At 42.5% G+C, this 22,615-nt stretch overlaps 1 protein-coding gene across 12 annotated transcripts in view; it reads left to right on the top strand.

The window, feature by feature from the left end:
* Positions 1–22,615, top strand: part of RYR3 (ryanodine receptor 3) — a 541,049-nt gene that overhangs the window by 367,959 nt on the left and 150,475 nt on the right. For 5 of the 12 annotated variants that reach the window (XM_090033481.1, XM_090033484.1, XM_090033480.1 and 2 more), the window contains exons 49-55: positions 6,262–6,352; positions 8,005–8,145; positions 8,844–8,888; positions 13,645–13,808; positions 14,751–14,829; positions 17,118–17,207; positions 21,213–21,359. In XM_090033481.1, the coding sequence (XP_089889607.1) occupies positions 6,262–6,352; positions 8,005–8,145; positions 8,844–8,888; positions 13,645–13,808; positions 14,751–14,829; positions 17,118–17,207; positions 21,213–21,359 (757 nt within the window). Of the gene's footprint in view, positions 1–6,261; positions 6,353–8,004; positions 8,146–8,843; positions 8,889–13,626; positions 13,809–14,750; positions 14,830–17,117; positions 17,208–21,212; positions 21,360–22,615 lie in introns of all 12 variants that reach the window. The other 7 variants (XM_090033490.1, XM_090033491.1, XM_090033487.1 and 4 more) reach the window with 2 other exon arrangements.

The raw sequence follows: 22,615 nt of genomic DNA, 5'->3' as shown, positions 1-22,615 counted from the left end.
ACCTGTAAGCAAGCTGATTATTCTTGCAATGTATATTAATGACCATGCACAACTTATTTCTCTTTGGATCATATAGATTGGGAAGACCTTACTGTGATATGAAACATATAACTTAAAGTAACATAGAAAGTATTTTTAAAAAAAGAAAATGCTTAGTCTCTATTGTATATTACATAGGATCTTTATATTACATAGGATCTCGAGCATCTTACACTTGCTGTTTCTTTGCTGTGGGTGACAGAGATACACCATAACTAAGGACTTATTCAAATTGCAGTTTTGCAGAAATTGCAAAATTGGGCATTCTCTTCAAAATCTGCAGGAAAAAAACTTACTAAAAATAAAATGCTGCCTCCCCAGTGGGAGCCAGCAATCCTCCCAGCTGTCTAACCTGGCATGAATGGGGCTGCCAGCATGAAAACGAGCAGGCAAGATGATGGCCGCAGCCACCCTTCGCTGCTGATTGGCTGAGAGGGCTGCCTGTCATATGGCACTGCCCCCTCCACCAATCAGGTGTGAGGGGCAGGGCCATGTGATAGACAGCCCTCAACCAATCAAAAGTAAGGTGTGGGGCCATAGTATAGACAGCCGTTTCCACCAAGCAGCAGCAAGGGGCGGGGCCTCCAGGATCCTTGGCCAGTCAGAGGCATTGGGCAGAGGGGGGCCACCACAACAAGCCCATGAAAATGACTGTAGGGTCTTCAATCTGCCCACATAATCTGCCAGCCCCTATCTCAAATTGGGTAGACCCTTAACCATAACTTTTTATTTTTTATAAACACAATGTAGCAATAATGGTTCTGTTTAGATGTTTGTGGTTTGTGTGGAGGGAGTTGAGGGAGGGGAAAATAATTAGCTCTGATACTCATTTATTTCTAGAGTACGTAATAAACATTTAATTTCTACATAGTTCATACCTTTGTAGGTCAGTCCTCAAAGCTTAATCTGGGCACATTTAAGGCTCTATTTCCACAAGGGAATGATGAAATTTCTCAAACTAACTTGACTTGCATATATTTTGTTTTGTCTATTATAGCCTGAAAGTCTCCTTGAATTAATGGCAGCATGTTTGTTGTGACAGTCACACGTTTTTCTGTCGTTGTGCTCTATAACAAAAAATGCAAGTCTCCCAATATCAAACTTCATAGATTTCATAGACATTAAGGCTGGAAGGGACCTCACAAGATCATTGGGTCCAGCCCCAGGCTCAAGGGGCAGGAAATCAGCTGGGGTCAAAGGATCCCAGCAAGATAGGCATCCAAATATCTCTTGAAAGTGTCCAGAGTAGGTGCTTGCACCGCCTCTGGGGGGAATCTGTTCCAGGCCCTGGGCACTCAGACAGTAAAGTTTTGTCATTATGTCCAGCCTAAAATGATCTTCCAGGAGTTTATGACCATTGGACCTTGTCTTCCCTTGGGGTGCCCTGGAGGACAGATGTTCTCCCAGTTCCTGATGTACTTATAGGCTGCCACCAAGTCACCCCTGAGCCTACACTTCTTCAAGCTGATGAGTCCCATGGCTCTCAGCCTCTCTTCATAAGGCCTGCTCTCTTGCCCTCTGGTCATGTGCATGGATGGCTCTCCTCTGGACTCTCTGAAGCTTCTCCACATCCTTTCTGAATTGCAGAGCCCAGAACTGGATGCAGTACTCCAGCTGCAGCCTCACCAAGGGCAAGTACAGCAGGAGGATGACTTCCTACGTCTTGCTTGAAATTAATTGGTAGATGCAAGCCAGAGTATTGTTCGCATTGCCAGCTGTGGTGTCATATTGGTGGCTTATGTTCATCTTGTGCTCAATCATGACCCCCAAGTCTCTTTCAGCCATGTTGCTAGCAAGTGTAGCACTGCCAAGCCTATAAGTGTGATGTGGGTTTTTCTCCAGAGATGGAGCACCTTGCATTTCTCTGTATTAAGTGCCATCAGGTTTTCTGAGAAGTATGGGAAATAAATGTGTGCTTGGATGTGTTTATTATTTTTGTTTATTTTTAATTGATTCTAATCTCTATCCTGGAAGATTGAAGCATGAGTTATGTGTATATGTGAGCCTTGGCAGCGGATGCATGGAGCACACAGATCTACAAATTTTAAAAGACTGAGGAACGTTGAAATTGATCAGGCCATGTTTCTTTTTCTCATGCACTGCAGTACAGGTTTTCTTCATGATACATGCCTTATGAAGAAAAGTTTGTCCCTTGGCCCCTTGTTTTTCATGTACATTTTCATGAGTTTACAGCTTGTTTCCTTGGAGGGCCCAGGAGATGTGCTTCCTGCCTGGAGCCTGACTTCAAGATGTCACAGAGAGACTGCTAAATCTCATCCATCCTTTGGACAATTATCCCTTCCTATTTGTCCATACATGTACCAACGACACTACCAAGAATGACACTAAGCAGATCAAAGGTGACTATGAGGCTCTTGGGGATTAAGGAGCTTGGAATACAAGTTGTGTTCTCATTGATTCTTCCCTTGGAAGGCAAGGATCCAGGCAGAGACCATTATGTCCTGAAAGTGGAAATGTGGCTAAGATGGTGGTGTCAACGGACAGATGTTCTTGGGTGGAGGACTCCTATGAAGAGATGTGAGATCCATCTGATGAGAATGGAAAGAAGCATCTTTGGGTGTTGTCTGGTTAACCTAGTAAGGAGGGCTTTAAACTAGGTTACATGGGTGATGATGATCAAACCCCTCTAGCAACAAAGTACACAGTCCAAAAGGGAAAAGACACAAAGAAGCAACCTAACTCTGGGAAAGTGTCATAGAGCTACAGGATTGCAGCGAATGGTGCAAAAGGGAGGTCAAAGTGCAAGGTATGTCTGATGCCCATTTACAAATCTGAAGTATGAGGAATAAACAAAATAAACTGGAAATTGCACCCTGTGAAAAGAACAGTGATCTGGCTGGCATCACTGAGACATGGTGGGGCCGCTGGTATGACTGGAAGGTCAACATTGAGGGTTACACTCTGTTTCAGGACACGATTGAGAGAAGGTGGTGGTGTTGCCTTGTATGTCAAAAACACGTGCACTCATTTCCTGGTTCAGGAGGAAGACAGCAAAGAAGAATGCATTTGGATTAAGATGAAAAGTGAAAGATGCAGCACCAATATAATGATGGGGCTTTATTGTAGACTGCCAAATCAGGAAGGGAGGTGGATGAGGAAGGCTTCAAATAGGTGACAAATCTATCTAAAAACTATGGGAGACTTCAATTTTCCAGACATTTGGTAGAAGAACAATGCCAAGCTAGTTCCTAACTTGTGTGGAGGACACAACTAGGGAAAGTGGAGGATACAGCTAAGGTCATCTATCTGGGATCTTGTCTTGACCAACAGGGAAGAATTGGTGGAGCATGTGAAGGTGATGGATAACTTCAGAGGAAGCAATTATGATATGATAGAATGCCAGATCCTGAGGCAGGGAAGTCATAAGCTCAGCAAAATTAGAATGCTAGAGTTCAAAAAGATGGATTTCATCCAACTCCAAGTTTATAGGCATGGTGTCATGAGAAGATAGATTGAAAGATAAAGGCATCCAGGAGGTCTGGGAGCTTCTAAATGGCACAGTATTGGAAGCCCAACAAGAAAATGTCCCGATGTAATGGAAGCACAAGAAGAATGGCAAGAGACCAATGTGGCTGCACAAGGAGCTTTTAAAATGCCTCAGATGCAAAAGGAAAGCAAATAGGCAATGGAAGAATGGGCTGCATTTCCTGGTCTGCTGCAAGGAAGCATATCAGGAAATAGGAAGAACCTGCAGACACAAAATCAGGAAGGCAAAGATAAAGAATGAGCTGCACCTGCAAAGAAGGGTAAGGACAACAAGAAGAGGTTCTATAAGTATGTTTGCCAGAAAAGAAGGACCAAGGAATCTGCGGGTCTTTTAACAAGTCGTGGGGAATTCCTCACAAAGAAGGCAGATTTACTTAACAGCTGCTTTGCCTCAGTCTTCACAAAAAAGCTGCAGCCAGACACCTAACAAAGATTATCTGGATAAAGAAAGGAGCAAGCTGAGGGAGGAAATAAGAGATGGAGAGCTTTTGTTGGGTCTGAATGAATTTAAGTCAGCAAGGTTGAATGAACTTCATTCCAGGATACTGAAGGAACTTTTAAGAGGAGAACTTGGAGCCCTTGGCAATGATCTTCATGAAGTCATGGGTCCAGGACCAGGTGCCCCTCTTTTAAAATGGCAAAAAATAGGTCCCAGGGAACTACAGACAGGATAGCTTTACCTCAATACCTGGAGCACATCCTACAGAGAGCCATTTGCAAGCATCTGGAGGAGGAAAGGCTGATCACAGGCAGCCAGCATGGATTTATGAAAAACAAATCGTGTCACTGTAGCAAACTTGATCTTTCTCCTTTGACAAAGTAACTACTTGAGTAAATGAAGGGAATGCTGTGGATATTGTGTACCTGGACTTCAGCAAGGCTTTTGACAAGGTCGCACATTACCTTATTATAATTGGAGAAATATGGGCTAGATAAAACTACCTTAAGGTGGAAAGATAACTGGCTTAATAGCAGCAAGCAAAGGGTAATTAGTAATGGGTCCATGTCACAATGGCATGCTGTTTCAGTTGGCATCCCAGAGGAGTCTGTCATGGGCTCGATGCTGTGCAAGTTGTTTCTTAATGATTTGGATGCTGGCATAGAAAGCTTCTTGAGCAATTCTGAAGAGGACACAGAACTAGGAAGGATTGTGAACCTGTTGGAGGATGTGAGCATGATTCAGAAGGATTTCAACAGATTGGAAAGTTGAGCTAAACAAATGATGTTCAGTGCTGACAAATATAAGGTGCTATACCTTCGGAGAAATTGGAGAGGGGCCAGAGGCAGGCAGCAAAGGTGATGAAGGGCTTGGAAAGCATTTGAGGAGAGGAGGAAGGAACTAGGTATGTTCAGCTTGTGGAAAAGGCACTTAAAAGAGGACATGTTAGAATAGTGAGGCAGTGGAATAGATTACCTAGTGAAGTTGTGGACTATCCATCACTGACAGTGTTCAAGAAGAGGTTGAACAGTCACTGGTCAGGGATGATCTAGTTGTAGCTATGCCTATTTTCTACCCTGGGTATTTCCCATGCTTCTGGGCTTTTCTGGTTGCCTCTGCCCCCCACCCCAATCAACTCCACTCCCCTTCCCTTCCCTTCCCTTCCCTTTCCCTTCCCTTTCTGTTTCATGTGTCATAGTGCTTTTAAGTCACCCTCAAATGCATTGGGTGTTGGCTACAGCCAAGGCTGGGGACTTTGGCTGGGCTATGCCAATACTTCTGTTGAGACCAAAGCTGGAGGTTCTGACTAGAGGGTCTTTCCCCCCCCACTCAGGTTCAGACTGATTGCCATATCTGGGGTCAGGAAGGAATTTTACCTGTGGTCAGAGTGGTACAGACTGGGGGGCAGGGGTTGCCTTCCTACGTACTTGCGGCCCTCTGCCTGAGATATCTTGAGCATACATTGACATTTCATAGAAGCAGAATATTGGCTGCCATGGTTCTTCTGATTTACCTGTGACAGTTTGGGGTGTAAGGTCTGCATTGGGTAGGGTTAAAAGTAGTCTTATTCAGAGTTTAGATTATGGTTTCTATAGGATGATTTGGATGGGGTGATCCTGCCTCAGGCAGGATGTTGGACTAGATGACTTTGGGAGGTCCCTTCCAGCTCTACTTCTCTATAACTGAACTATGGCTGACTGATTTCTAGGATTTGGCACTTTGAAATTAACAATGGAAAAATGTTAAGATGTTGACAAAGGGATGCTTGTAGTGGTTTCAAAAGGGGAGATGGAGTTGTTCCTTCACAGCACTAATTCACCTTTGTCTCAGGATAATATTCTGTCTTTTTAGCTTAGATTTTTCCACTGTAATTTGCTGTTTTCCCATAAAGATCCCCTTCCTTTGTGCTACATTATAATAAGGTGCTGTATGGGTGTCTGGAAGAAAAAAAGTGAAAAGATGCTGCATGGATGCATGAGAAACAGAACTAGTCTGCCTGCTCATTGCATCCTCCTATGCATAGTCCAGATACAGGAAGATCCTTGTGCTCGTGTCTTATCACACGCCTAAATAATCTTAATTTTCTCACAAAGGGTTTTCATTCTACATGACTGAATTGATTTTACACGCTGCCTGTTTTCTATGCACAGCTGATTTGTTGTTTTGCAGAACCCCTTCAATGAGTGACTTGAATTCCAAAAGAGACTATAATTGTTTTGCAATTACATTCAAATGTGCATGTCACTAAATGAGTAATTTATTTTTTTTAATTACAGCCACTTACGTCCTTCTATGCTACAGCAACTATTGAGACGGCTAGTTTTTGATGTACCCTTACTTAATGAATACTGTAAAATGCCACTCAAGGTAAACATTGCTATAATTATTATATGTGCATTCAACAGAAAATATATTCTAAAAAGCAACGTCAGCAGCACCTTTTAGAAGAGGTGAAGGCAGGCAACATAAAACAACATTAAATGGACCCTAACCAATGTGGATTTATTTGTATTTTTTAATAGTTGAAATAAAAAACAGATAAATGCATTGTCAGATGTCTCCCTTGTGAAGAGTATGTTGAACGTTGATCATGTGAATTTTCTTGACGAACAGTTACCTTTTCCATTTCTCCTATTGAAATGAAAATAGCGGATTATATCCCAGTTTCCCGAAGAACTCTAGGGAGAATACATATGCCAATAATGTGTTTGTTTGTTAAAGTGTGCACATGTGATACAGGCAAAAAGGATGATTTAGGACAAAGTGTTTGGGGTGAAGGAAACCTTTGAGTAATGCCTACCACGGGTCTAATATTCTGCCCCATCACATGAAACTGACAACTACAGAGCTAGTAGGACATTTTCTTCCTGGTTGCCCACCAGCTTGCATGCCTGTTGGTTTGTTTTTACAGAGATAGGAGTATGCAGTACCTAAAGCCTGGGTTTTAACCCATGCTGGGGATCCTAAGTTATCTGGTTCTTTGCTGCAGAAAGCCAGGGTTCCTAGGGTTCTCTCATCCCCACAAAAATGGAGCAAGTATTGATGAAGGCAATGGAGCCATCTCAGTTCTATTTCAGAAAGTCACAAAGAAATATCAAGTTAATCTTTCAAAATGAAATGTCAGAGTTTTCATTCTACAGGGAAATTCATAATTTCAGGGTTTTATTTTGATGATAAAGTTTGTTGGTGTTTTGAGAGAGCAGGATGAGGGTTGGTTGATTTTTTTTTGCTTTTGTTGTTTTTTGAGATTTAGAACTGTCTATGAAACAGAAGTTCTGGTTTCTAATTAATATGTTCTACTAGTAAGCCCATGAGATGGAATTATAGCCCATCACATAGATGGTTATAATCATTTAAGCCCTTGCCAGTATGTTATATATTTTCTTTATAACTTCTGTGCCATGCATTTTCATGGACTCCATATAGTATAGCTGATCAGACATAGCTAGTCCTAGAAAACAGTGAAGCATGAATTGTTTTATCATATTTCTCATCTCTTTTAGGTAAGATGGAGAACACCTCAATGTACTTTGCAGTTGCTCAATTTAGTTAAGAATTTCTAAATAGTGAGAAGTCAGAGCAAAATAAATTTAAGTGAAAAGAAGACCCCTTTGTCAAAAGCGATACAATTATTTTATGCAATTCTTTTTTTCTCCACCCAAACGTAAATTTCATTGTGTAAATTTACACAATATGATATTTTATTATTTGGGCTAATTTGAATATGCTGTCACAAATTTGTGGTCATCTAGAAATTTTGTCACCCTTCTTCTCCCTATGACTCATTAGAACTTGAAAGCAACAGCAAGAGTACAACTCCTGTACTTCTAAGGAGCACAGACCCTGGTTGCTTTAGCTAAAAAGAAGAATCTCTGTTAGCTGGAAGGATTGTAACATACAGTTGGTTCTCATCATTTCCAGTAGATGGTAGTGGTTCTGATCCTATCTGACCAATTAGTGAATAGCATTCAGAAGAAATAGATGGATTTTATAACAATATTTTCTTGTAAACTGTACAGCTTCTAACGAATCACTATGAACAATGCTGGAAATATTACTGCCTCCCGTCAGGAATGGGAAGTTATGGAATTGCAGCAGAAGAAGAGTTGCATTTGACTGAGAAACTTTTCTGGGGAATTTTTGATTCCCTCTCTCATAAGGTAAAGATTGTAATTCCTGTTAAAATTGAGATAAACATTGAAAACATGACTGTAATAATAGCTGATACAAACCACAGAAAGTACCTATTTTAACTCTGCTTTTACTTAATACAGTAGATACGGCAATGAATGCTTCTATCCGAAGTAATAATTGACTGAATGCTTGATAAATCCACTATTATAAATCCACTATTATAAATTCTCTTCAGCTAAACATAGGGATAGAGATCTTTTGTTTTATGTACAGCAATATCCTCCTGCAAAATTTGGCCAGATGATTTGTTCTTGTCAGAAACCAATGCTACCTTTTTCTCCAGCTTACCTCTACTAAACATTTTTTTAAATATTTTTGCAATTTTACAATAAAGTTATCTCTAAAACATTACTACATTATGTTGTCATCGATATGATATAAAATGGTATGTTAACATTAAATATGAAGGGGGACATGTTGCAATATATATATTGGAGATCAAAAACTTATGCATCAATCATAACATAAATGGAATTTAATAGGATACAACTGAACTTTGCAAAGCATGGAAGCAAATAATGACAGCCATGGAAACCTTTTATCATTATCTCCTTTTTTCAAGCAAAAAGGGTGTATCTTTATACTATGCTAGTTATAATATGTCTCAGAGACTACGAAGCCCCTTTCTGGAAAGCAAACATTTTTCTTCTCTGATATTTTACAGTGTCATCTGGTGGTCAGGATTGTGGTGAGGACAGAAAAACAAAGGGTATTTTCTTGATATGCCAACAGCCACCCTCACTGGTTGAAGTGGGTTGGACTCAGAAATCCAGCAGAAGCCACTGACCATGAAATCTGATGAAAGAAAAATCAAAGTTGGCATTCTGCCCAGGCTCTGAGGATGGGTGCCATCAGTACAGCCTACTTCTGTAATAGTGCTAAGACATCCTGGTGATGTCTCAGTGCTATGGTTCAGAGCATACAATCTAAAAAGGGGTGACTCTTTTGCAACCTAATCAAACTTACAGTGTTCTAAATTCCAGTCCAGCAAACTAGCATTCAGAGGTCTGGTTTGCTGTTCACTCAGCCTCCGTTTCACTGTTTAAGGGAACATGTTCAGAAAGCAGTAGTCTCAGTGTGGTAGGGAATTCTCCAACCCTTGTTCACAATATTGATCTTAGTAATATTTATTTCCATTGCCTTTGCACCAATACAGCATCACAATGCTAACAATGCTGGAAAAATCTAATAAGATCATCTGTCAACAACTTTATCTTTACCTTGTTTCAAATAAGTGTTGTTGACATGCCAGCTCAAACACTGATGTCTAGGTGTTATTAATACTCCAACCATTACTGTCATTCATGATAGTGTAACGTAAGAAGGCTTCTCTAAAGTCACTGGCATCTTCCTTCCTTCTATTCTGAAAACAGGTATTTATGGGTTTGAAATGTTTCATGCTCTCCATATATTTGGCTGCTCTCTATTTGACTGATCTTTCTTCCATTATACCAAATTTTTCAGGCCAAGCAAGTATAGAAAAATCTTTAACACTTCCACTTATAGATTTCTCAGAGTGCGTGTTTACAATATATTTGTCATTTGTCATACCAACATCAAAAATTGTCCATGAATTTCAAAACTGTACTTTTCAGCTTCATCTTAGCACTTATTAATACAGGGGACAGACAAAATATGACCCGCGGGCCAGATGCAGCCCACCAAGCCATTCTATCCAGCCCACGGGGCCCCTAAAAAATTTAGTAAATAAATATTTATTTGCTCCTGGCTGCCTGTCAAAGGTGACAGAAGACAGGGGTAGTAGGACCCAGGGGGAGCTGGCAGAACTGAGCAGCCCAGCACCACTCAACTCCCACCCATTTCCCCTCATACTACTCCAGCACCACATGGCCCTGGGTTGCATCGCCAGACTGGGGACCCCAGGCTGCACCAGTACCCAGGGCCAGAAGCAGAAGCAGGGGGTGTAAGCAGGGGCAGAAACTGTGTGTGTGTGTGTGTGTGTGTGTGTGTGTGTAGGCAGGGACAGAAGGAGGGTATGTTTGTAGGGTGATTCCCACATGCACACCCCATCATATACATGCACCCACACCCTCTTCACACTGCCATAAATGCAGACCACCACACCCCCTCAGACACCCCAGCAACCCTCTTCCCACACACACCTCTCACAAACCCCATACCAACCTACACCCCACATATCCACCGACATGCTCTCTCACCTCACACCCCCACACTAATCCACCCCTCACAGACACACCTACACCTTTCCCAACATCCCACATACCCACACACAGCCCCCCATGAACCTATACCAACCCCCCACAACATGTAAGAGTAAGACTTCATTTTACGGTATTGTTCAATCACCTCTATGTACTCTACACAAACACATGTAAATCAGGACAAAAATACCTTTTGAAATCAAATTTATGAATACTGTAGATGTTTTCTTTTAGAATTTAATTTGGTAATTTTATGGTTCCAAGATGGCAAAACCCTTTGCTGAAAGGAGTACTTCTGGAGGAAAGGGGAGGGACTTCTAGTGGCAAAGGTCAGGGGTTAGGGGGAGGAACTTCCAGTCACAAGATGACAACCAGGGGGCAGGGAATCTGTCAAGGGGTGGGGCTACCCATGCAGCCCTCAACATCTTGCCCAAACTTGGTAAGCGGCCCTCTGCCCAAAATAATTTCCCACCCCTGCGTTAACAGTACTAATCTCCAATTTTCACAAGAGACACAAAGAAAAGACTTCTCACTACAGATAATTTGCCTGTAAGTTGGCCACATAAATTCCAAGCTCATTTGATGCCTAATAGCAAGGTGGTGGTCCATAGGGCTGTGCGAAATTTTGACAGTCATTTCATTTTGGAGATGTTTCAGCCCATTTCGGCGTCCGAAACACCAAATCTGAAATGAAATGGAAGGCTCTAAAACATCTCCAAAACTAAACAAAACCATCTAAAACATTTCAGAAATGTTTTAGAATGCTTCAGAGTTGCCCCCGGAAAGTCTGGCACAGCCCCACAGCCCTCCTTTTAAAGTGCTAGGGGGCTGGGGCTGGGCAGGGCATCCATGAGGGCTTCTCCCATGGCTCCTCCTGCTGAAGCAGAGGCAGGCACAGCTGGAGGAGCCACAGGAGAAGCCCTGATGGCTGCCTTCCCCCATCCCCCACCTGGCCCTAGCCTCCTGGCACTTTAAAAGAAAAAAAAGAGCCCCACACTCACTGGCTGCAGCAGCAGCAATTAGAGCCTCTGAGGGCTCATGGCAGAGCCCCCCTGTGCTGTGCAGGGTAGTGGGGGGCAGTGGGCATCACCCCCCCCCCCACAATTGGCACTCACGTGGCAGCTGTCACATCACATGATGCAGTGTGGCTTGGCAGGGTGCTGCACACTGTCTGGGAGCTGGAGGCATCTGGGGCTAAGTGGTGCTGGGCTCCAACTGACTGCTGGAGCCGCCTCAGCTCCCAAACAGTCGTGGCGCCCTGCCAAGCCACATTGCACCCAAGCAATGTGACAGCTGCTGTGTGGATGCCAAGCAAGGTTGATGATCCCTGCTGCCCCTCACTGCCCCACACTGCATGAAGGGGCTATGTCATGAGCTCGCAAGGGCCCCACTGCTGCTGCTGCAGCCTTTTTTTTTTTTTTTTTTTGCTTTTTTTTGCTTTTTTTTAAGTGCCAGGGGGCTGGGCCTGGGCCTGGGCCTGGGCCTGGGGCTGGGGCTGGGGCTGGGGCTGGGCAGGACAGCCATGGGGGCTTCTCCTGCAGCTCCTCTGGTTGTGCCTGCCTCTTCCCAGGCAGGGGGTGCTGCAAGAGAAGCCCCCATGGTTGCCCTGCCCAGTCCCAGCCTCCCAGCATTTAAAAAAAAGCCCTGCACTCACTGGATGTAGCTGCGGTAATCAGGGCCTCTGGGGGCTTATGGTAGAGCCTTCCCATGCAGCATGGGGCAGTGGGAGCAGCTGGGATTGCCCCCCCGACACAGACTTGGCACCCATGCCGCAGCTGTCACATTGCGCGGGTGCAGCACAGCTTGGAAGGGCACTGCACACTGTCTGGGAGCTGGTGCAGCTGCTGGAGCCTGGCACCACTCCACCCCAGTGGCCCCAGCTCCCATACAGCATGCAGCATTACATCTGCACCATGGGGCACCTGCCATGTGGGTGCCAGGAGTGGGTGGTGATCTCCACTGCCCCCAATTGCCATGCACTGCGTGGGGGTAGGGGCTCTGCCACAAGCCCTCAGAGGCCCCAGTTGCCACTGCTGCATCCAGTGAGTGCAGGGCTTTTTTCTTTTTTTTTCTTTTTTTTAACATGCCAGGAGGCTGAGTCCAGGCAAGACAGCAACAGGGACTTCTTCTGTGGCTCCGTCTGCCCAGGGAGAAGCAGGCACAACCAGAGGAGTCCTGGGAGAGCCTGCAGCCACCTGGCTGTGCCTGCCTCTCCCTGGCCAATCCAAATCTCCAAATCAGTGTTGAAATTCTGAGACAGACTTGACCAAATCGAAACGAAACAGTGATCTGAAACACCAAAATGAATCAGTGTCCTCCGAAATGGCCAAATCTAAAAGCAAAATGAAAAATAGCTGTTTCACAAAGCCCTATACAAGTAGATGCCATGCTTATATTACCAAACACCAAAAGTTGTTAACAACAATACTCATATGGCAACTGATGAAACTGATGAAAACATCAGTCAATTTTGCAGGAGTTTACAAAGGAAGATCAGAATCATTATTCCCACTTTACATCTAAGGAAATGAGCTCAAAGAAGTATAAAGTAATTTCCATAAAGTCATCCAGAAGTCAATGGTGACACTGGTCTACAAAGTCCCAATCAAGTGCTTTTTTCATTACAGCCAACTGCCTTAGAGTAGGTAACCATAAGTCACATGTCACATTGCTAGGGGTAGAATTATTACATGAAAGTAGCAAAAGGCTCTATCCTTAAAGCTGAAATAACTTGAATTAGAAGAGGGGATGTGCTAATTCAATTCTTGACTGGTACAAATTTAAAATTTTATGACTTGCCTCTATTTCAGAAGGCAATTTCCTTTGACCTATGCAATTTTAAGCAGAACTATGTTTAAAGGGAAGAAGGAGAAGAGTTGATGCTGCATTCTGCAATACCTATAGGGTTTGGAAATTCTGTAAGGTCTAAAGCAAGTTTTATAGATAAAGTTTTGTCTGAATAAACACAGTCAAAATTCTTTGACTTTACCCATACTTATCTCTCTTTGGTCCAGAGATGACTTAAGTTAGAATAAATACTTGTGGAAGAATTACATGCATTAACTCTGTTTTGAATAGAGCCTTAGAAATATAGTAGTTTCTGCAATGAAGAATGTTTTGTAAAACTATACCTTTGTTCTGGAATGAGTTTCTGTTTTGTGCTTGCTTTTTTAAAGTGTTTCCTTGTCTTCTAATACTGCTATTATATGGCTGCTTTATCTTCACTAACATTTTGCATGTTTTTCTATTGGACTTTCCAACCAGTTCCTATCTCTCCTGCAGAAGTATGATCCAGAGCTTTTCCGAATGGCCTTGCCTTGTCTAAGTGCTATAGCTGGGGCTTTGCCACCAGATTATTTGGACACCAGAATTAGAGCAACTTTGGAAAAGCAGACTTCACTGGACCCAGAGGGAAACTTTGATCCCAAACCTATCAACACAGTCAAGTGAGTCCTAGTAACACTAGAAACTTTGCCAAATATTTGCTAATGCCCATATCTCTATTTTTGGTGAAGTGAATAGGCTGGCAATGGACTTCTTAATGATATTAGAATTGTTCATAACTAATGTGGGAAATCACGCTCCTTCCTACCAATGCTGCAACATACCAGTAATGAATATGCCAATATTGTAACACTTTGGCTTTTACATTCTCAAACATTAAATATAATAAACACAATACATCTCTGAGGTAGGTAACTGAGTGTTATCAACACATAACAGCTGAATTAAATTCCATTGATTATGTATTCCAATAATACCTCCATTTTTTTCCATTACTTAGGGGGATAAACTATGTTTGTAGATAAGAAATAACTTAAGGCCACTAAACTCTCATCAATAAATGGTGTAATTAGCCTTTTGCCAGGTTTTGACAAAATCTTTATTCGGTGTGTAACTATCACCACTTCATATATCAAAGAAAATTAGCATATAGTATATGATGATTTAGTAATGATACTGCATTTTCAGAAATATGTGTTCTAATAATTTTATACACAAAAACTGAGCATCATTGTGTGTGTCATTGTGTCCCATAACAAGGAAAATGAATTCATTTTTCAGTCAATCATCCTAGCTGTTTGCTGTATTAACAACTGCCAAGGAAAAAAACCCTTAAGAAGTGGTTCTCTATGATTGCAATTCTGTAACATTCCAGCATTCATGTATTTAAAGATACCCTTTAATGTCACTATCCACTGGTTTTAGCTTGAGCTGTTCCTCGTAAATGGAAATCTAATTATAAAGCATGACTTTTTGTTGACATTTTGACTTGAAATATTTTCACTACTAGTTTCTCTTACTGCCTTTCATTCATACAGCTGGTTAGAATAAATAATGGTTAAATAACCATTTTGTTTTTGTTTTTTGTTTCTTTGTTTTGGCAGCCTCGCTCTCCCTGAGAAGTTAGAGTATATTGTTAGCAAGTATGCCGAACATTCACATGACAAATGGGCCTTTGACAAGGTAGGGATTATTATAAAACTGACAGTTGTCAGAAATAGGCAACTAAAGAACACTGAGGGTTGAATACTGGAAATCTGTCCAATTTATCTAGGTGATAGACTTGGATCATCCTAGGACAGGAGAGGTATCACAAGCTTTTTCAGTTTCCAGGGTGGTGAGGAGAGGGAGAAGACCCTTACCTGCCTGAGCTCTTTTTACTTGAGCAGCAGACGCTACTGCTGTTGCTTTAATGACACAGGCAGCAATGCAGACTCCCCAGGGGCCCCTCTTGGTGCCTTGTTCACACACCACCTACTGGGACAGGTCTGAGACATCCATGGCAAAGTCCCCTGCGGGGGAAGGGTTTCATTCCCCTTCAGACACACTGCAGGGTGTGGTGCTGCCCTTGCTTGACTGCACCTGCCCATCTCCCTATGGCTAGCCTATGCAGGGCTCTGCATGATCCCCTCTTTGAGGGAGGGGGCAATATTTGCAGTCCTTCTAAGTGAGCTCTGGGGGTTGGTGCTCCACTTACCCCTCCTTAGTTATCCTACTGAAGGGCATTTTCCAGAGGAGTCTTTGGAAGTCCAAGAAAGAAGCTTTTTCATCTTAAATTTGAGAAATATCACTTTTAAAGGGTTTTATTCATTTATTTATTTTGTTTAGTGACCATACTGGAAATATAATGCAAAGTTTGCTCTCTGTTGTTTTCTTTGCTAAAAGGGATACGTCTTCCAAACTACAGTATTCTGTGCCCGCCATTATTTTTTTCTTCCTGCTTAAATATGATCCAGATCCAATATACCTCCTTTAATTAATCAAACCGAAACTTTTCTGCCAGCATACCACAAGTAATGTGCGAATGAGAGAAGTCATCTAAGGAGTGGAAATGGAGTTTGTTTCAGTTTCAGGGACAAGACTATCCCATCCCTTAGTACACCTGCAGAGACTTCTCACTGAAGTTGTGGGAGAAAATTATGCTTAAGAGAAACATCTTTCTCTTACTCTGGATTTCACACATACTGGAGTCTGCTAGCCTTGCACACCATTATTCAATTTGAGTACATAACAATTGTGTCCAAAGGCTTCCAACTGAATGCTTCTGGATACAAAGGGGCTGTTTTTAGATAATATATTTAGGTTGCATTGGTATAGCAGAATTGCTTTAAAAAAAAAGTTACCTAAAAATGGTGAGATAGCTCCTGCTTATTTGGAAAATAGACAGCTGGTAGGAGAAAATGTTTTGGCTTTGAATTGGGAACAACAGATTGAAAGGAGACTGAAATCTGGTAAGTCTGAAAATTACATTTACTACCTAAGTTTTGATTCATGTGCTTGTCACTCTTTTGAGAAAACTAAGGCTTACAAAGCTACATATAGTGATGCTTGGGATTTATGAATTCAGATAGTACTTCATCAATTCAGAATGGTGCCTGAAAAGCAAGGCAGACCTGATGGAATAAATGGACTTACACCCACTACCATGTGGCCTAGCACTTTTTAAATTTTGTTGTCGGTTTGTAGTCCATTTGATATTTCAACACGCTTATTCAGTTTAAAACTTTATCTTAAACCTGAATGTTGTTGGGTTATTTTGTTTGTTTATTTGTTTTTGCCAATATCAAGGGAGAAACGAAAAGCAAAGTAGGATGGAGTTAAACTTTGTTGCCAATCTTGATACTTTCAAAATGTGCTTTGATTTGTATTTATCAGCTCTGCACTTGCCACAGTGGGCATATGCCATGTAAATATTAAATCTATAGATAGTTTTCCAATAGATATTCCATCCATTGTTTGCAGCAGATAATCTGAGGATAGCGAACTCTCCCATTTAAAAACTAATTAGCTGGCAATTGAAATATTGGTAGTAGTCTGAATTTAGAATGCAAGCATATCAGGAGTAACACTAAAATCTATATGGTTTATTTTTTAAAACATCTGAAGAAATGACATAAAATTATTTCACTATTATCTGCTTATTAAATACAAATACTTGTAAAAGGGTGACCTATATTTAGAACATGCACATCTTGTAAGTTTTATGGTTAGATGAGAGAATTAATTAACGTAACTATGGACACAAAGAAAAGGAAATGGAGAATGTCATTTAAGGCTTAAACCTGCAAAATGCTAGAAGGACAATGTGTGGCAAATCTTTGGGTAGAGATATTTTCCAGATCTAATACACAACTGTGTTTGGCTAGGTCTACAATCTTGTATCTTGCTTGTTGAAATGACTGGTTGATTTGCAGCTGTTCATCTGCAAATGCAGATTTCTGACACGAATAAAGTGTGCTTTATGTCTTCAGACTAACAGTGGATGGAAATATGGTGTTTCACTGGATGAAAACATGAAGACACACCCATTAATAAGGCCTTTCAAAACATTAACTGAAAAGGTAATGGAAGAAAGCTTGAACTGTGTTCTAATGTAAAGCAGTATGGTTCATATGCATCATTTTTTTAATCCTTATAGAGAGAAGAGAGACAAAAGTTATATATTTTATTTTAGATAATAACAAGAATTGTAGGTGAAACTATTTGTTTAAAGGTCTGTGCAGGAAGTTTAGATTCAATTTCCGTGCTCAGTCTCTACTTCTGTGAGTAATCTGATGCTGGGAATACCACAGATGCAATGCTGTTGGTGCTCTGTGAAACTAAGAATGTTTGATGGTAACTTCTGTAAGTAATACTGAAGATCTCTGAAAATAAATCACTTCTCACTTAAGGAAGGTGTCTGTCTACAAAGCTGTGGAGGGAATAAGAGGAAACTCCTCTGCTAAACTGATTTTTTTTTTATTTGTAGGTAAATTGTTTTGTGAGTTGCTTGACTAGGAACATCTTTTAGTGGTCAGAGAAAGGATTCTGTTGCCTGCTCTTTTACCAAGTACCGTTGTGACCCAGATAACATGTCTATTATCAAGGGTCTCCTATATATGTTATTTTCACCATTCAAAAAGTGGCAATTACAACTTGCAGTGGTGGAAAATGACTTGAGGTTTGTAAAGCAATTTCCTGTAAAAGAATTTTAATACCCAAAAGCTTGTCTATGTCTATCATGGCCAGGCAGTTGGTCCACAAGAATGCTTGCCTCTTGCATATTTCCTGAACCATCATGGCAACAGAATCATTTCAACACTACCAGGGAATTCTAACGCATTATAATTATTATTGTTGCATTATAGGAACACAGAACTAGAACAGCCCTCCTGGGCTATTGAGGTTCATCTCCTGCATCAAACTGTGTTATGAATAAAACAGTTTAACTATTATTCCATCTAATCCAGATTATACTGGTATATTTTAGTATTGATACAAATGTTACATCTGTCTGTACCCTTACAGTATGTATAGATGTTACACCTAAGTGCTGACCTGTATACAAGTTCAGGAGGTTAGCTTGGGCAAAAAAATGTCTGCTTGATCTAACTTAGTTCGCTTATGTGTGGATCCTTCACTAAGTGCTGAACTGTTCAGATATTCAGGAAAGTTAGATCAAGTAAAAAATGGCCAGCCCAGTCTAACTTTAATTCACCTAAGACATGAACTGCATAACTTAGTCCAACCTGTATCTGATCTAACCCAAATATATATACAAGTGCAACCCTGATCCACGATCTGTGGTACCAGTTCTACAATCTCGCATCTTAAAGTGAGCAATGTTATTGTAGATCAGGTTCTGGGAATGTGTATACGCATTTGCAGCACAGCTTTGGAGCTGGGAAAGCCCAGCCACTCACCCCAGCCCTGAGGCTGTGCTTTTCCTTCCCTCCTCTGCTCCCTGACAGCACTGTCTTTAAGCCTTCAGTCTGCCCACCCCAGAACAGACACCATCTCCTCTGATCCCACCAGTCCACCCCTGAGGAACCAAAACTTTCCCCCTAACCCCACAAACCTACTAAACCCCCCTGGTCTTGCTCACACCCCTTGCAGATTGGCTAGAGTCTCTGATCCCACCAGCACTTCCCAGACCCTGCCAACAAAAAGGCAGGAAGGAGGACCCAGGAAACTATAGGCCGGTTAGTCTTACCTCAATCCTAGGCAAGCTGTTCGAGAAAATTATGCTGGCACACATCCAGGAGGGGCCAGCAGGGGACTGCATGCTTAGGGGCAACCAACACGGGTTCATCAGTGGCAGGTCCTGTCAGACCAACCTTGGTGGCCTTTTACGATCAGATCACCAGATCATTAGACGCAGGGGTAGCTGTGGATATAGTCTTCCTGGACTTCCGGAAGGCTTTTGACACTGTCTCTCACCCCGTTCTCATTAAGAAACTGGGGGGCTGTGGTGTAGACACCCACACAGTCAAATGGGTCACCAACTGGCTGGAGGGCCACACCCAGAGGGTGGTAGTGGATGGGTCCTTCTCAACCTGGAAGGACGTGGGCAGTGGGGTTCTGCAGGGCTCAGTCCTCGGGCCCGCACTGTTCAACATCTTCATCAGTGATTTGGATGAGGGGGTAAAAAGCACCCTGTTCAAATTTGCTGATGCCACTAAGATGTGGGGGGGACGTGGGCACACTGGAAGGATGCAACAGGCTACAATCAGACCTAGACAGGTTACAAGGGTGGGCGGACAAGAATAGGATGGGTTTCAACACAGACAAGTGCAAGGTGATGCACCTCAGGAGGAACAACCAGCACCATACCTACAGGTTGGGGAACTCCCCTCTTATCAGCACGGAGGCGGAAAGGGATCTGGGGGTCATCATTGACTCCAAGATGAACATGGGTCGGCAGTGTGGAGAGGCAGTCAGGAAGGCCAACCGCACCTTGTTATGCATCCACAGATGCATCTTGAGCAGGTCCAAAGAGGTGATCCTCCCCCTCTATGCAGCACTGGTCAGGCCACAGCTGGAGTACTGCATCCAGTTCTGGGCGCCGCACTTCAAGAGGGATGTGGACAGCATGGAGAGAGTCCAGAGGAGGGCCACTCGTATGATCAGGGGACAACAGGGCAGGCCCTATGAGGAGAGGCTACGGGACCTGAACCTGTTCAGCCTCCAAAAGAGAAGGCTGAGGGGGGATCTTGTGGCCTGTTATAAACTAGTCAGGGGGGATCAGCAGGCATTGGGGGAGTCAGTATTCCCCCGATCACCGCCAGGAGTGACCAGGAATAATGGTCACAAGCTGGCAGAGGGTAGGTTTAGGTTAGATATCAGGAGGCACTACTTCACGGTCAGGGCGGCTAGGGTCTGGAACCAACTTCCAAGAGATGTGGTGCAGGCTTCTACCCTGGGGGTGTTTAAGAGGAGGTTAGATGAACATCTTGCTGGGGTCGTTTGACCCCAGTACTCTTTCCTGCCATGGCAGGGGGTCGGGCTAGATGATCTGCTCAGGTCCCTTCCGACCCTAGAAACTATGAAACTATGAAACCCTTCCCTGGTCCTGTTAATCCTTCCACCATGGACCAACTAGTCTCTACAATCTTGCTAACTCTCCCCCAGACCCCCACCGGTTTCTCTCCCCCCCCAGTTCTGACAACCCCCACTTCCCCAGGCACCTGTAAGCCCCCATGGACCCACTAGCACCTTCTGGCCCAATCTCGGCCCCTCCTCCCTGCCCCATCTTAGTCAGATTGGGCTCCCAGCACCAGTGAACATATGTATATTTTATAGCTGACACTTGATCTACAATCACATCACTTAAAATAAGCCACGTGATTGTAGATCAGATCCTGGGAACATCTGTACAGGGCCTTAGTTATTTATGACTACTATTTCTAACAGTTGTGATACACTAATAGCAATAATTTGAAAATACTTAATGTAAAATGATCTATTTTTCCTTGTTACAACATTTCTTTTATGCAGTGCCTTTATTTTTAATAAAAATGGAAGAATATAATCCCAGGCAATTATATCTAATTATGTTGTATTTACACCAGTGGAGGAATAGCCCATTTTCTCATATTTTACATCTGTGACTGTTTTGCATCTGACTCAAAATTTGGTGAAAAAAGCAACACTCCTGATGACAAGTTCAAATGTTCCTGTTCTCGTGTTTGCTGATGTATAGGAAAAATAGCACCTTTGACTTGTGGACTGAAATTATTGCACTATGCTTTTTCCAAATTGTTCAGAAAGATCAAGAAATTCTTAAACCACTGCAAAATATCTATTACCTATTGCTTTAGAGTTCATTTCCATGCTACACTTTGTTTATCATGCAGGGTGACATGTTCTAGCAGTGAGGAAAACATGTAACCAACATGACTATTTTAAAAACAACTTGTAACAAAGAAATAAAAAATAAATTCTTATCTTCCGTCATATCTTTGCTATGCTTGGTGACTTTAATAAGACTTGCCTGCATCTAACTGAGTGAAGAATGTTTTCTCGTAATGTTTCACAAGCCACTGGAAAAAAGCCTGTATCATTCATTCATTCATTTTTCCTTAAAGGAAAAGGAAATTTATCGTTGGCCTGCAAGAGAATCTCTTAAAACTATGTTGGCTGTGGGATGGAGGCTGGAAAGGACCAAGGAAGGAGAAGCAATGGTACAGCAGCGTGAAAATGAAAAGCTTCGCAGCATATCTCAGTCCAGCCAAGTAAGGCAAAACTGTTTACACAGAGATCAGTCAGTTCCTTTGCTTACAGAGCACTGATACTAAAATGTGTTTCAGATTTGTTTTAAAGAAACTTGCTACAGATAGATTCCAAAATTGGGAGTTGACTCAAAAATAATAAATATTCTGCATTACTAATGAGGGACTTGTAAAGAAAAGTAGGGCTGTGTGAAGCTTCGGTCCCTGATTCAATTTAGCAGATATTCAGTCCGATTCAGTGGCTGAATCTCCCAATCCAAATAGAATCAGAAGACTCTTTAATCTCTCTGAGTCAAATTGGAACCCTCTGAACTGATTTGGAGAGATTCAGAAAGATTCAGCGATTCAGACGTAGACCCAGCTTTAAACGTTTTTTCTACATAACTCTAGGTATCAGGTGGCTCACGAACACTGCGATGCTGGGGCACATGGAGTGTCCCACAGGAATGTGGGGGGCTCCCCTGTGTGCTTGGCAGCAGACCAGAAGCATTTCCAGTCTGCTCTGGGGGCCTCTGGCAAGCGCACTGGACTCCCGGCCCCCCCCCACCCCAGCTTGGTGACTGGTGCCTCCTGGGTCCCGGGAGGGTGGGGCAGGGAGGGCACCTGGGATCCCCCTGTGGCCAATTGGTGGGGAGGAGCCCAGCGCACTCCTCAGCAGACCTCTAACTGGACCAGAAGTACTTTGGTTCACTTCCGGGTTTGCTGCCGAGCATGTAGAGGGCCCCTCCCACACACTCCTGTTGGATGCTCCATGTGCTCCAGCATTGCAGCGTTCTCAAGGTATTTAGAAAAAACATTTAAAGCTGTGTCTATGTTTGAATCAGCATTGACAAATCAAATCACTGTCTCTGATTCAGGCTGAATCCAAATGAAATAGAGACCTCTTGACATGCCCGTAAAGAAAAGGAAGTCTCTAAGAGAAGCCTGTTGGAACCAACCTCTCTCCATTTCTATATGGGTAGACTTGGAAATCAAGCCTTTTTGCATAACCAACCTAGAAATCCTTGCCAGAGTATTTGCAACCTTTTGTTTCATGTTAAATGACCCTAATAGTGGAGGCATCTCTGAGAGGTTGAGGTTTGTTTTTTTTGTTTGAACGAAAAGGCCTCTAATGGTTTTTGGTGAAGAACTATAATGGGCTGTGACCGCACTAAATATATTACTAAGAAAAAGAAAGCTTGGCCTTTTAAAAGTCTTTCGTTGTATTTAAAATGTTCCTAGTATGTGATTACATGAATACATCATGTATTTTTTGTCAT

The sequence above is a fragment of the Crocodylus siamensis genome, chromosome 2, assembly GCF_052110815.1.
Source record: "Crocodylus siamensis isolate JL-2025a chromosome 2, ASM5211081v1, whole genome shotgun sequence".
Classification (NCBI taxonomy): domain Eukaryota; kingdom Metazoa; phylum Chordata; order Crocodylia; family Crocodylidae; genus Crocodylus; species Crocodylus siamensis.
Note: the sequence above shows the minus strand (reverse complement) of the source record. Positions and strands in the feature narration are given on the sequence as shown.